We start from the raw sequence: 12,809 nt of genomic DNA on the forward strand, positions 1-12,809 counted from the left end.
CTGTAGCACAGATTTTTCCAGTTTTTAAATCCCAACACGTACAGAGTCTGGGAGCAGCATTTTTAGAATTCTATGTATTAGGACCTTAAGAAAAAATTATTAAGAAAGAGAAGGTCAATTTGGCAGGTCTGCTCATCTGCTTTAACATATTTAATATAACAAATGCAGTGATACACTAAATATTTTAAATGACAAGTTTTTTATTTTTTGTCTAACATTTACTTCACCAGGAAATGTACATATCTGGACATGCCAGTGGTTAATGGTGGATCTAAACAGTTGTGTATACACACACTTGCTTTTCAGTGGCAAGTCACACTCCTGTCATTGAAACTCAAGTAAATTTAATTTCTGGGAGCTTCTTAGCTTGTAAAGTTGGTGGAAAACAGAATTGTATGTTTACAAGTACTGTTTCAAACTTTTGCCCTTTATCCCTACCTTGTTCCCCTCCTTACCTCTCCTAATCGCAGTAAAGGTTTGAAGAAGTGAAGAAAACAGCAATACTTAAAAACTGTGCAACAGAGTCTTTGCTCATGGCCTCAGATAATGCTGTGCACTTCTTGAAATTACCACCATCCCCACACATCTGACTTCCATACCTTAAATTGGGACACTCATAGTCTTCTGTGACTATGAGCCTTCTCCCTTTTGCCTGCTGGAGGAAGCTGTTCTTGGTTGACTGGGGAGAGCTGTCTTTTAACTGATGCCCTGAAATTAGCTACTTTAAGTGGATAATAGGAATACCCACCTCCATTTTACTCTTGGCTTAAATGGTTCCTGGACAGACAAGGTCTTTGGACATAGGCAGAGATTTAATGTCCAGTTAAAGTGGAAAGGTTTCTCAATTTCATCCCCCTTTTCTTTCTTCCCTTCTGCAAAACTTCTTAACTGCCTTCATATTTGTCTGCTAAAGGATTCAAAACAAAGGGCTAGGCTGTTTACCAGTACAGCTCTTTCTGAAGCCTGGCTTCTGTCAGGAGCCAGGATGGTGCCAATAAAAATAGCATGGTGCTATTATAGAGAAATTGTGAATGCCCCATCCCTGGGAGTGCTCAAGGTCTGTTTGGATGGGTCTTTGAGCAGCCTGGTCTAGGGGAAGGTGTCTCTGCCCATGGCAGGGGGATTGACTCTGTGTCAACCATTTTGTAATATGTCATGCTCCTTTTGGGGAAGAGTGAATGAAAGGCTGAGGTTTTGAGTTAGGATTGCAAACAGACATCAGTGAGAACCTCAGTGAGATTCAGTCTCTGCTGTAGTCTCTTCCTTGTTTGGTGTTAAGACCATACTCCAGGGCTAGGAGTGACACTCTACCTGTTTTAGGCAGGTATAAAGTGAACTTTTGTTATGAAGTCTTTCAACCATGTAAATACCCAAACAAGTTCCAGCTTTCCTTATTTCTAGAAATACTCAGAACTGCTTGCTTGTTCTAGACTGATTGATTTAGCTGGAAAGGGAATCAGACACTGAAAACCAAAAGCAGGGGGCTGTTCCTCACAAGCCTATTCTTGTATGTCAGGTGTTCTACCACATTATGTAGGGGGCATTGTAAGGCCTATAGTGCTCTGAATGTCAGGTGGGCTGTGTTGTTACTGGCTTTACTCTGGAGGCTTAATTTGCTAAACCTATAATTTAGGGTATGATTTTGTCAAAAAGCATTGTAATTCTTTGTTCTCCACTCTAAGACTGAGGGGTATTGATATTGAATAGATACCTTTATTTTTTTCATGGAATTTAATTGATGGAAACTTAATTGAATCTTATTGTAGTGGTCAGTTGTTTGCCTTAATTACTCAACAGACTTCTAAACAGTGGGGTCATTCTTCTAAAACCCTCATTTTAAGAGTTCCCTATTGAGAAGTGATGGCAACTTATTTGGCCTTAATATTTATTTGCTAATCTTGAAGTAATTGTTTGGGTTTGTCAAACATATTTTCTCTTCCCATCTACCTTACTTCCCTCAATACCCACCCCTTCCAAAAAAAACGCCAAACTGAATGAAACCCTGTTTTGTGTAGCATGGGGTGTGGGGTGTCCATCTTTAAGAGAAAAAAAAAAAAAACATACAAAAAAAGAAAAAAAAAAACCACAACAAAACCAACCAAACAAACCCCCAAACCCAAACTAAACCAAAAAAAACCAACAAATCCCCACATGAAAAACCCCTACAAACTAACTGACTAGTACTTGTGGTTATGTTGCCTCAAGGTGATTTGGGCAGTTGTTTGAGGTCAATTTAAATATAGTCATTTGACCTTTTTGACTTGGAGTAGTGTCTTGTAATAAAATTTAGTGTGAAACTTGGACAGTTAGGATTGAGGAATAGCAGATATGGCAAACTAAAGTAACTTGATTCTTCCACCCTATTTCATGAAAATGTGGAGTATGTCTCAAAGGTGTTTAGGATTATCTGAGCTGTATGAAGTTCCTAGACTGCACAGTCTTTCAGTATTAATTCAGTGGGAAGTGCCCACTGTATTGTAACACAACTCTTTCTTCATGTCCTAAAGCTGTAGCTTTTGCAGAGGGAAATGTTTGCACAGGGGGTAGGCCTAAAGAGCTTGATGAAGGCACAAGGTGGAATTTGGGGGATATTGCTGAGTGCCAGTGATGCCTCTGCTTGAATTTACTTCCAGATGTGTAATTGAAAAAAAAAAAAAAGCACCTTAAAAAAAAAGGAGAGCTGCTGGCATAAATGGTGCAGAAAAGCAGGATTTTGAAATAGCTTTCTTTTGCCTCTAGAACTTGACACCTCATGTCTGATGTTACTGTGCATGTACTCATTTGATGGCCGGATCCTTTGTGGCAGGATAGATGTACTGAGTGTTTGTACCTTTGATACTCAGCATGTGCTTGTGGGGTTTAGGAAAAAAAATCTACAATAAAGAAAAACCCTCCAAAGATCACAAAACCCAAACCACGATCAAGGAGAGAAAGTGTGGGGGGTTTTACATAAGTACGAACCAAAGAGCAGCAAGAATTCTGACATACAAATAAGGGTTTGTATGACCAGGGGTATTGGAGCAGTGAAGGCAAGAGTGGAACTTGTGTTCCACAGTAATTACTGTCCTGTGGCACAGGAAGGTCAACGTTCACAGCAGCAGTGTTCCATTGTGTGTGTTTGTGTAGCGTCAGGTCTCCTTGTGTGTATAATGTTGAAGTGCCTCGTGTGTCTGTGCAGTGTTGTGTGCTGTGCTCTACTGTACTTTCATCAGGATGTGCTGCTGTAGATGTCTGCTTCACATGCATGTGTGTGTATAACTGAACAGCTGGGACATTTGTTCTCAGGCTGTCTGCTCCATGCTATTTGTGCTTTACAAGACCCGTGTTACCCTGCCCAGGCTGACAGTTGGATGCTGCTCACACAAAGGGAATGCTTTGTACACAAAGGGAAAAACGTGTGCTCCATTTGGGTGGAGGGTGTCATGAGTGAGAAATGTGTGGCAGTTTTCTCCCCTTGGTCAGTGTCTCCCTTGGCCTGTGCTGGGCTGAGGTGTGCTCCACATCACTACAGAGACCCAAAATGCAGTGATCTGGTAGCAGCTGCTGCCAACTAATTCCTAGTACAGCATTTAATTCAGTTCTATGTTAGCTGCAAGGCTAATAAAACAGAGCAGTAAGCAATTAACTGAAATAAACATAAGAGAGCTTTTTACAGAGACTGACAGCACAAACAGGGAAGTGTCCTCGAGCTCCCTACAGAATTTGGATGTGTTTGTTTTATAGGTTGTTCCTCCTGGAAAATAAGTGGAAGTGTATTAACCCTTAAAAGATTTCTTCGCTCCGTAAGAAGAACTTACCGCTTTCGAGGACAAGATTCTTTCTCAAATCTGCTGTTCTCTTTAGTCTTTATAATTTTGACAATCACATACTCATACATTAGATCTTTACTGTAAGCTTAAGGAAGCTTTTTTCTGCATTAAAGACATTTGTTGTTGTTTGCTAAAATAATTTAAATAGCTAAACATGTACAGCTAAGATAGGATCCTTACGAGCTCACTGTTCAGAACTCAAGACTGCAGCTGTCTGGGAAGTTAGTATTTTGTAATGAGTGTGATTTATTAAACATTTTTATTTATTTGTTTATATTTTGTATTTTACCATGATCCATAAAAGAAAAGCACTGCTAGCACAAAGCAGCTGTTCAGCAACTGGACAGGCATGTGCTCTGTAGTCCAATTTCTCTGGACAGGCATGTGCTCTGTAGTACCAAGTTATCCGTTTGAAATGCATGAGACTTGAGAAATTCCTGGTTAATGAAAGCTCATTACAGTGAATTGGTGACAAGTATACCTTGTTTGTTAAAACTGATGTCTTAGTTAAAAAATGTAAGAACTTCAGTGCTTTATCTGCAGTGTTTGAATTCTGAACAAATGCTTAGACACCAATTTATTTACAGACCTTCTTAAAAAAAACTCTTGTAATTTGTTGCAGCTGAATTGAATAATGTTTACAGAATTACGGTAGATGCACATTTCTGAGTTCTAGCTTTTCTAGTCAGAACTATGTTTTTATAATTATACATTTTGTCTAGATGTTATAAATTGTGATGTGTGGAAAAAGTTCTGAAGATGTTTGTATGTTTTGAGTTTTTATCATCAAACCATGAAGCGCTTTTTAAAACATCTATTAAATACAAACAGTGTGTGTCATTTGGTAGGAATGCATTATAGGACTAAAAGGCTATCTGTAAGAGTATTTGCATGTATATGTGTGCACACACAAAGTGGGGTGCTTACAGTGTTTCAGGGAAAAGGGTTTTTACTTCTTTAATTGCTGTGTCATTTGATAGCACTATTCTGCTCCTTACTGACAGAGCAATGGGTTTAGAGCAGAATTATATATTGGATTTTTATCAGTGTGAGATCAGAATCTGTCCATGACACTTAAATCACTGTTACTTAAACACAGCTATGTCTTTCTCAGTCTGCTGTGGGGAACTGGCACAGCTTTTACTGATGGTTGAATAGTGCACTGTTCCTTGGACAGTGTAACATCCCTGTCAGTGACTCGAGAGTTATGTCACCAGTGGGGTAGGGGTGTCAGACAATCTTTTGTTGTTGTAAGGCTGTAGTTTCAAAAGTAAAAAAGTGTCAGTAACTCATGCGTAGAGGGAAGGGGGAAATGGAAAGTGGTAGATCTTGGTCATGGGGGTGTATCATGCGATGATGAAAGAATAATCTTTATAATGCCACAGTAGTATTTGTGAGTTGCTCATTTTGTAATTTATTTTTACAACAGGTTCCCGTAAAGAATCAGCTCCTCAAGTCCTGCTTCCAGAAGAAGAAAAAATTATTGTAGAAGAAACTAAAAGTAATGGTCAGACTGTTATAGAAGAGAAGTAAGAATATGTTTAATGAATGATGAATTAAAGTAGTAAACTTTGCACTCTTCCTCCTCCTGTCTCCCATGATAGTAGAGTGTGTCTGGTATGATTGTAGTTGGAATAGAGCTGTTTGGAGTATGCTGCCAGTCCTCTAAATGCAGTTGGCCTTCATTTAAATGTCTGGTTTCTTCGTATATGCTGTGCAACCTATTCCACCCATGCCAAGAAGTGACGTGCTTCACTTGCAAATAATTTTTCCAAGTGCTGTCAGATGTCAGTATTAAATTGGTGCCATCCTTCTAGTTAGCATGTGGCATCATTCTACTTTTTTGATAAAGAGTATGTTGGAAATGAAAGTACAGTACTGTTGTAGAAAGCTGTAGTACAGAAACCAGCAGAGGTCCATATGTGCTTGAGAGATGTTTCTTGTCCCAGAAGCTGATAACAAGTCCTTGCCTTACTGAATATAAATCAGGGTGAGAAACAGGGTTTTTTTAACACAGGTTTGAAATTAGCTATTAGGTGTGGGGTATTTTTTTATTTAATTGCATTTCATTAAACAGTTTTGTCTAATAATAGAATTATATGTGTATTTCTGAAAACTGTTGTAACAGATGATCTTCTTTTTTCATTTTAGAAGCCTTGTTGACACAGTATATGCATTAAAGGATGAAGTACAGGAGTTAAGACAGGTTGGTAACTTGCTACATTTATAGCAACATGGAGAAAGAAAAGATGGAAGGTTTGTTATAAAACTAAATATGGCTTGCAAGTTCACTTTGACAGTCATCAGCTTGAATTTTGGACTAGATTTACTTTTAAAAGTAAAATATCATTTGCCAAAAAAGCACTCCCTGTTGTTGTCATAAATCTTTTGAGAATAGCATTGAGGATTGCTTCTCTGAAGTGAATTACTAAGCTGGTTTTGGATGTTGCAGCTTCTGAAATGGTGGAAGTGTTAAGCAAATTCAGTTGTGCTGTATCACCAGCAAAGTAGGCTTACGGAGACTGAGAAATTGTAGTTGCTCAAGAACGCTAATAAAGGCCTGAATAGAACCAGATATTTATAGTTCTAAAATGATACAATCATAAAGTAACCTGAACACCTCTATGGATCAGTTCTCAAAACTGCTCATTTCCAGAGACAAGAGTCCTTCTCAGTGCCTATCACATGGCTTTTTTAAAATGAGGGCTTCACAATAGCTCTGGGTGCTTTTTTGTCACTTGTTCTAAATATCCACCATGATTAAATTAAAAAATCACCTTTTCAGGACTTAGCTTGTTTTAATAATGTTAATGGTGCTTCATGTAGTTTTTGCTTAATGTATAGGTGAAAGGAAGCATTGGATTTTGCTCACTATGCAAGGTGTGAATTTGCTTACCAGTCTGACTCTGGAAGTTGGATAAAATTTCTTGAGTTAATGTAATTCTTCAGGTCTGGGGCTATAAATGTGTGGGTTTTTTTAGTTTTTTTTTTTCCATCTGTAACCATGCCTAGTATTTCTAAGGATGTCATGCATATTCCTTGAAATAGGACAGTTGATGTGTTGCATACTTAAATTCTGCTGGGTTCAGCATATAAAGAATGAGTATCCCAGGTTAGAGCTGAATTTGGCAGTCTTTTAGAAAAGAAAATTCATATAATAAAAGCAGCAATAATAGCCCACTAGTACTCCTGTGGCCTCCTGCTTTTGTACAAAGAATAAATGTGCAACCTCACTGAGGCTCTGCATAGCTCCATGACCCTTAAACAAAAAGTCACCTTCTCCTGAGCTTCATGCAACAGCTCTCTTTTCTGCTGCCTTTTCAAATAGTTGTTCTTCAGAATCTTACATCTTCCAAGCCAAGACATATTAAAGTCTGGTTTCATTTTCTTATGTATCAGGAATTCAGGAATCTCAACTTAAAAACATTTATTGGTCCACTGCTGTGATGCTGCCAACCAGAGAAGGGGCAGAAACAATCTGTGAGCTGGCAAGGCTTTTTGGATAAAGGCTCTCTGGGAGTACATGGTGTCCTGGTTGGTGTAGACACCAGACTGCAAAGTGGGATCCTTCCTATAGCAGCTTCCATCAGTTGTTCATAGCTGTTGTTCCACAGGCAGTACACTTGCACTGGTCCTGAATTGGCAGACTTAAATCTGTTCCTACATAAAATAATGAACTTTCCAAGTTTCTTAACAGACTTGAGGAGGGAATGGAGTTAATAAGGTGACAGACAATGTCTGTATAGACTAGAGAGCAAGAAACTGCGGAGCAGTGCCATGGAAAGGGACCTGGGGGTCCTGGTCGATGGCAAGTTGAACTGGAGCCAGGAGTATATAAAAGATATTGAACTATTGGAGAGTGTCCAAAGGAGGGCCATGAGGATGGTGAAGGGTGTTGAGGGGAAGCCATATGGGCTGAGGTCACCTGGTTTGTTCAGCCTGGAGAAGGGGAGGCTGAGGGGAGACCCCGTTGGGGTCTAAAACTTCCTTGGAGGGGAAGAAGAGAAGCGGGTACCAATCTCTTCTGGTGACCAGTGTCAGGACTTGAGGAAACAGCATGAAACTGAGTCAGGGGAGGTTCAGGTTGGATATTAGGAAAAGATTTTTTACCCAGGGGGTAGCTGGTTGCTGGAACAGGCTCTCCAGGGAGCCCAGAACCCCAGGTCACAGCACCAAGCCTGTCTGAATTCAGGAAGCATTTGGACAATGCTTTCAGGCACATGGTGTGATTCTTGGGGTGTCCTATGCAAGGTCAGGAGATGGACTTCAATGATTTTGAGTCCCTTCCAACTCAACTCATATTCTATGATTTTATGATCCCATCCTTTTTCTAAAATGTCTGTAAAGGACAGCTAATGGGAGTCCAGTTGGAACCTTGGATTGAAGGCCAGTGTTTGTTAAATGCCATTAGACTTGTCTTGGGGCCTTATTTCAATGTTATTTTACCTTCTGGTTGCTTCCCTACTGTTGCTAGCATCACCTTAACCTGTACAGGATTAAATAGTGTAAGCATTCCTGTGGATTGATCCCTGTCATCCTTATGGTCTTGTTAATTTATTTCAATATTGCCTGATGGCACTAAACAGTAAGAACTCACTTGTTAATATATATGTGGAGAGATGGTGTTCCTTGAAATTCAGACTTCTCTTAGACTGCTGGTAGTCATCAGTCTAGTTTAAAATTTAGTCACAAAACACTTTTCAGAGAATGTATTGATTTTCAGGATACTTCTTTCAACTGCTTGCATTCCTAATGAAGCAAGTTGATTTGCATTAAGTTTTAAGAAGCTTTTTGGAGATTGAAACCTGTTAAAATCACAGGAGGTTCTTACAGGGGATATTTAGTCTGCTTACTGCTCCATTTCCCTTCTCCATTAGCAACAAATATATTCTACTCCTCATTGATCAGGTTTGAGCAGAAGAATTCAAGATTAGTGGCCATCTGTTACTACCACTTGCTGTATAAAGGCCCTCTAAGTACAACAGGAAGTAGCTCAGTTTCCATTTGGCAGCTTTTGTTGCACTGTGTGAAATAACTGTGTGTAACTTGTGAAGTTAATAGAAGCTTTGGTTTTGAACAGCTAACACTGGTTTTACTGGGAAGAGCCTTCAGAGTTTGTAATGGACAGTGTATGTGTATTCAGATCTGTTAACAGACCCCAAAACCAACCAGTAATATCTCTGTCTCTGTTAAACAGGATAACAAAAAGATGAAGAAATCATTAGAAGAGGAACAAAGAGCTCGCAAGGACTTGGAGAAGCTTGTTAGAAAAGTTTTAAAGAATATGAATGATCCATCCTGGGATGAAACCAACTTATAACCACTTTTTCTTTTCCCCTTCTTCTTTCTATTGAAAGACCAGTTGTAGAACTGAGCTGGGAAGCCTTCTGACATTAGTCAGTGTTGCATCAAGAGCACTATAAAACAGGATTTAACTGGATCTAGTGATTTCTTGCTCTGAACATACAGAAAGAGTCAAGCCATTTACTGCAGCAATCTGTACTTTAAGCATGGAGACTGTGGATCCTGAACTCTACTAAACTTAATTTGTTTGCATCCAAATTACCTCATTTTGCAGAAAGTGCAGCACCTGACTAAAAGTCCATGTTTTTCAGTGGCTTTTTAATTAAATATATATTTTTCATGTAAATAGCTGTAATTTAGAATGCATATGTGATTGATGTATCAGGGCTGATATGTTGGGATTTTTTCTTATGTTATTATAATGATCACAAGTGTTAGAAATGATGGCAGTACTGTCTTACCTAAGAAAGGTCAGAGTTCTTTGTGGATAATTATGAATTAGTTCCAAATTACCCACTCACCACACATGCAAATTTAAAACCCTATTTTTCCTATTTACCACTATATTTAAATCCTTTACTGTTACCTTTTACTTTAAACAGTTTACAGTTCCTTAAGAACAGTATTAAAATGCAGGAAATTGTTTATTGACAGTAGAAACAATTTTAACAAATCTAATGCCCACAATTTGCATTCACAGACTAATCTATTGTGCTTTGGCCACCAAAAGACTATGTACTTGCCTGCTTTTTATGACTGTGATTTTTAGGTGTTTATGTACTACATTTTCTATTGTTGGGCTTAAACATACAGCTGGCTGATAACAGATCATGCGGTTTGTTAAAGGAAAAAAATCAATCTAATCCAGAATTTTGTGAATAAATTGTTGCTATTTATATTTTATGGTCACAGCAATTAAATTTTAGCTAACCTTTGTGCATAAGACACGTGGGCTAGGCCAAACTTCATTCAGAGCTTTGTTTCTATACCACTATATAAGACTCTCTGTTTGGAGTTCCCATACTGTGGAAGCAGTCATTCCTTTCCCACCTTTTTTTCTTTGCATGTTGCTATTAGGATTTAAATGGAAAGAAATGTGGAAGTAAGATTTTTTTTTAATCGTACTGTAACTCATAATTTGCACTGCTGACAGATTTTAAAATACATAAAGGAACATTAATTCCCTAGTCTGATAGGTGCAATCACTGCAATTTCTTGTATTTAAGATAGGAGATGATACATCACTGCAAACGGTGAGCTTCAGATGAAGCACTTAAAAAACTAATCCCGTTAAAGCTCATTGTTTTCATGGATTTCATCAAATTTTGGGTTTAACTCCAGACAGTGCAGCTTTCTGAGGGGTTTGTGTTGAGTCAGAAGTGCAGGTATAGCACAGACTTGAGTCACACCTTTTGTCATTCTGATTTTCTACTGCTCTTTTAACTCCTGCTAAATGTAATGCTCAGACTTGAGCAAAATGTCTGTACGAACTTTAGTGAGTTGGAGCCAGGATGATTTGGGTTGTAAGAATTGTCATGCACATTTTGAATCAAATGAAAAATCTACTTTTAAAGCTACCCACTTTTTTCAGTCAAGAACAGCATTTTTAAATAGGAAATTCTGTCAGTGATTACATACTTGAGAAACAATTCTGTGGGAATGGATGCTTCATAACCTGAGTAGACAAGTTGTCTCTTTTGGAAAGCTGAATATATTTGTAGGTATCTTGTGTTCCTGCAATTTAAAAATGTTTTCCTTTAATTCTAAAGGAGGAGAAAATGAAAAACATCTACATCATCAGTTTTATACATTCACAGAACATTAAATTTGTTCATTATTGTTACCAAAATCTTCCCTTGATGTTTGCGGTTGCACAAAATTGTGGACTGACGTTTTATTTATCTTCACATTCAGAAAATGTCCTTGCTAAAAACTAAGTGATACTAACCCCTGCAAATGCATACTATCATGACCAAATTTAGACTTGGGAAAGCCAATATAATTAGAATTTTGCTACCATTTTCACTTTCTGACATCCAGGGTATTTTCAGAGTGATTTTTAATTTACAATTGAGCATATGTGAAAGGACATTCCAGAGGAAGAAGTATAAAAGGAAAACATTAACCATAGCAGTATTTAGCAAATTTTAACTCAGGAACAATTTCCATCATAACAACTTGTTTTGCATTATATTGTAAAGAGTGGTGTTGCTATGTAAATCTGCTGACTCTTAGTACCTGTGATACTATAATTTCTGACAGTACCCCTACATTGACATCTAATGAACATGCCTTAAACGCTGGGATGAAGCAGTTGTTAAATATGACCAGGACTTAGGGACTGATTTTATTCAATGTGGATTGGGAGGACTAATTTTTACACAAACATATACACAAAAAAAAAAAAAAAAAAAAAAAAAAAAAAGGAGGCAGAAAAAGAAAACTGACCTAATGTTGTAGGTAACTTTTGTCTCTAGTGCAGAGAGCAGCTTCTGACTTTTGGGAACCAAGTACCTGAACTTGTTTTCATTGACAATTTGTTACAGTGTGTATAGATTGTAAATGTCACCATGGACCTTCTGAATTGTTGGAAACTTTACATAAGCATGGATAAATGGGGCACTGTTTATTTAACCTATTAAAGGGTTGTTTGTTTGCTCTCATCATTTAGGGATGAGGAGATGAAGCCATTTCTTATCCTATAGATGTGAAGCACTTTCAGTTCTGAACTGTCCAAAATGTAGCATAACATTTCTCTGTACTTACTGATGTATGTGTGTTTGTCTCGCCATGTCATGACATCCTAAAGATTGAATAACTGACTGCTTTTGTATAAACGTTTTTAATGCAAATCATTTAGGGAATTTAGAGTATCTGTTTACAGTGTCTGTGAAGAGCTCTAGTTTAGATGTCACAATAATATCCTGGTATCCACTACTAAAGCGTTTATGCTACATTGTAATTAAACCATGAATTTTTTCCCCTACCCTATGAAGTGTTATGTTTCATCTAATATGTGGGCTATGAGATAAAGGGAAATTGCTTTAATTTTTTTGCCATTCATGTAAATAACCACCTCTCCAATTTAGTAGCTGCTATACCATCTTGAATGAGCTTTTTCATGGTCTTTTATAATAGTAAATTGATGCCTGGAAAAAAAAAAAAAAAGCAAGGATTGTTTAGACGGGTGAGGAGGAGGACCTTAACTGTCTTACATTGCAAAATGTTCACTTTCTTTGGCAACCTGACCTGCTCAGGTAATGTAGGAAATGGAGGAGATCAAAGACAGAAAATAGTGAAAGGAAATACAGCAAGAAACACTAGAAACTTCATCAGTTGAGTAAAATATGTCTACATGCATGATTTATCTGAATAGAAATGTGTGATGTGTGTCATAGAGATGTTTTGTGGTTGGTGCTGCCTGAAATAGGGGGAGAGGGGTGATTTTTAGTATGGCTTTATGCCAGATGGTGGGATGGGTTAAGGAAAGTACAGGGAGTAATTTGTTTGAAAAGATGGTTTCAGTCTTTGGACAAGTCATTTGAAGAGATTAGTAACATCTTGGGTGTGTGAAATGATAGATTTATTCCAGCTTAGTTCAGCAAGGAGATATACTTAGAACAGAGGACTTTATTTGTAGTTTATAATTATTCTCAGAAGTCTCACTTTCCAACTTTTCTCTGGGTTCATCACTGT

General features: G+C 37.9%; 1 protein-coding gene across 4 annotated transcripts in view; it reads left to right on the forward strand.

The window, feature by feature from the left end:
* Positions 1–12,099, forward strand: part of ARHGEF7 (Rho guanine nucleotide exchange factor 7) — a 115,764-nt gene extending 103,665 nt beyond the window's left edge. For all 4 annotated transcript variants that reach the window (XM_053934833.1, XM_053934829.1, XM_053934832.1 and 1 more), the window contains 3 exons: positions 5,239–5,338; positions 5,961–6,015; positions 9,007–12,099. In XM_053934833.1, coding sequence (XP_053790808.1) covers positions 5,239–5,338; positions 5,961–6,015; positions 9,007–9,129 — 278 coding nt within the window. In that variant the 3' untranslated portion in view covers positions 9,130–12,099. The remainder of the gene's footprint in view (positions 1–5,238; positions 5,339–5,960; positions 6,016–9,006) is intronic.
* Positions 12,100–12,809: the final 710 nt, after the last annotated feature.

Source organism: Vidua chalybeata, chromosome 2 (assembly GCF_026979565.1).
Source record: "Vidua chalybeata isolate OUT-0048 chromosome 2, bVidCha1 merged haplotype, whole genome shotgun sequence".
NCBI classification, from domain to species: Eukaryota; Metazoa; Chordata; class Aves; order Passeriformes; family Viduidae; genus Vidua; species Vidua chalybeata.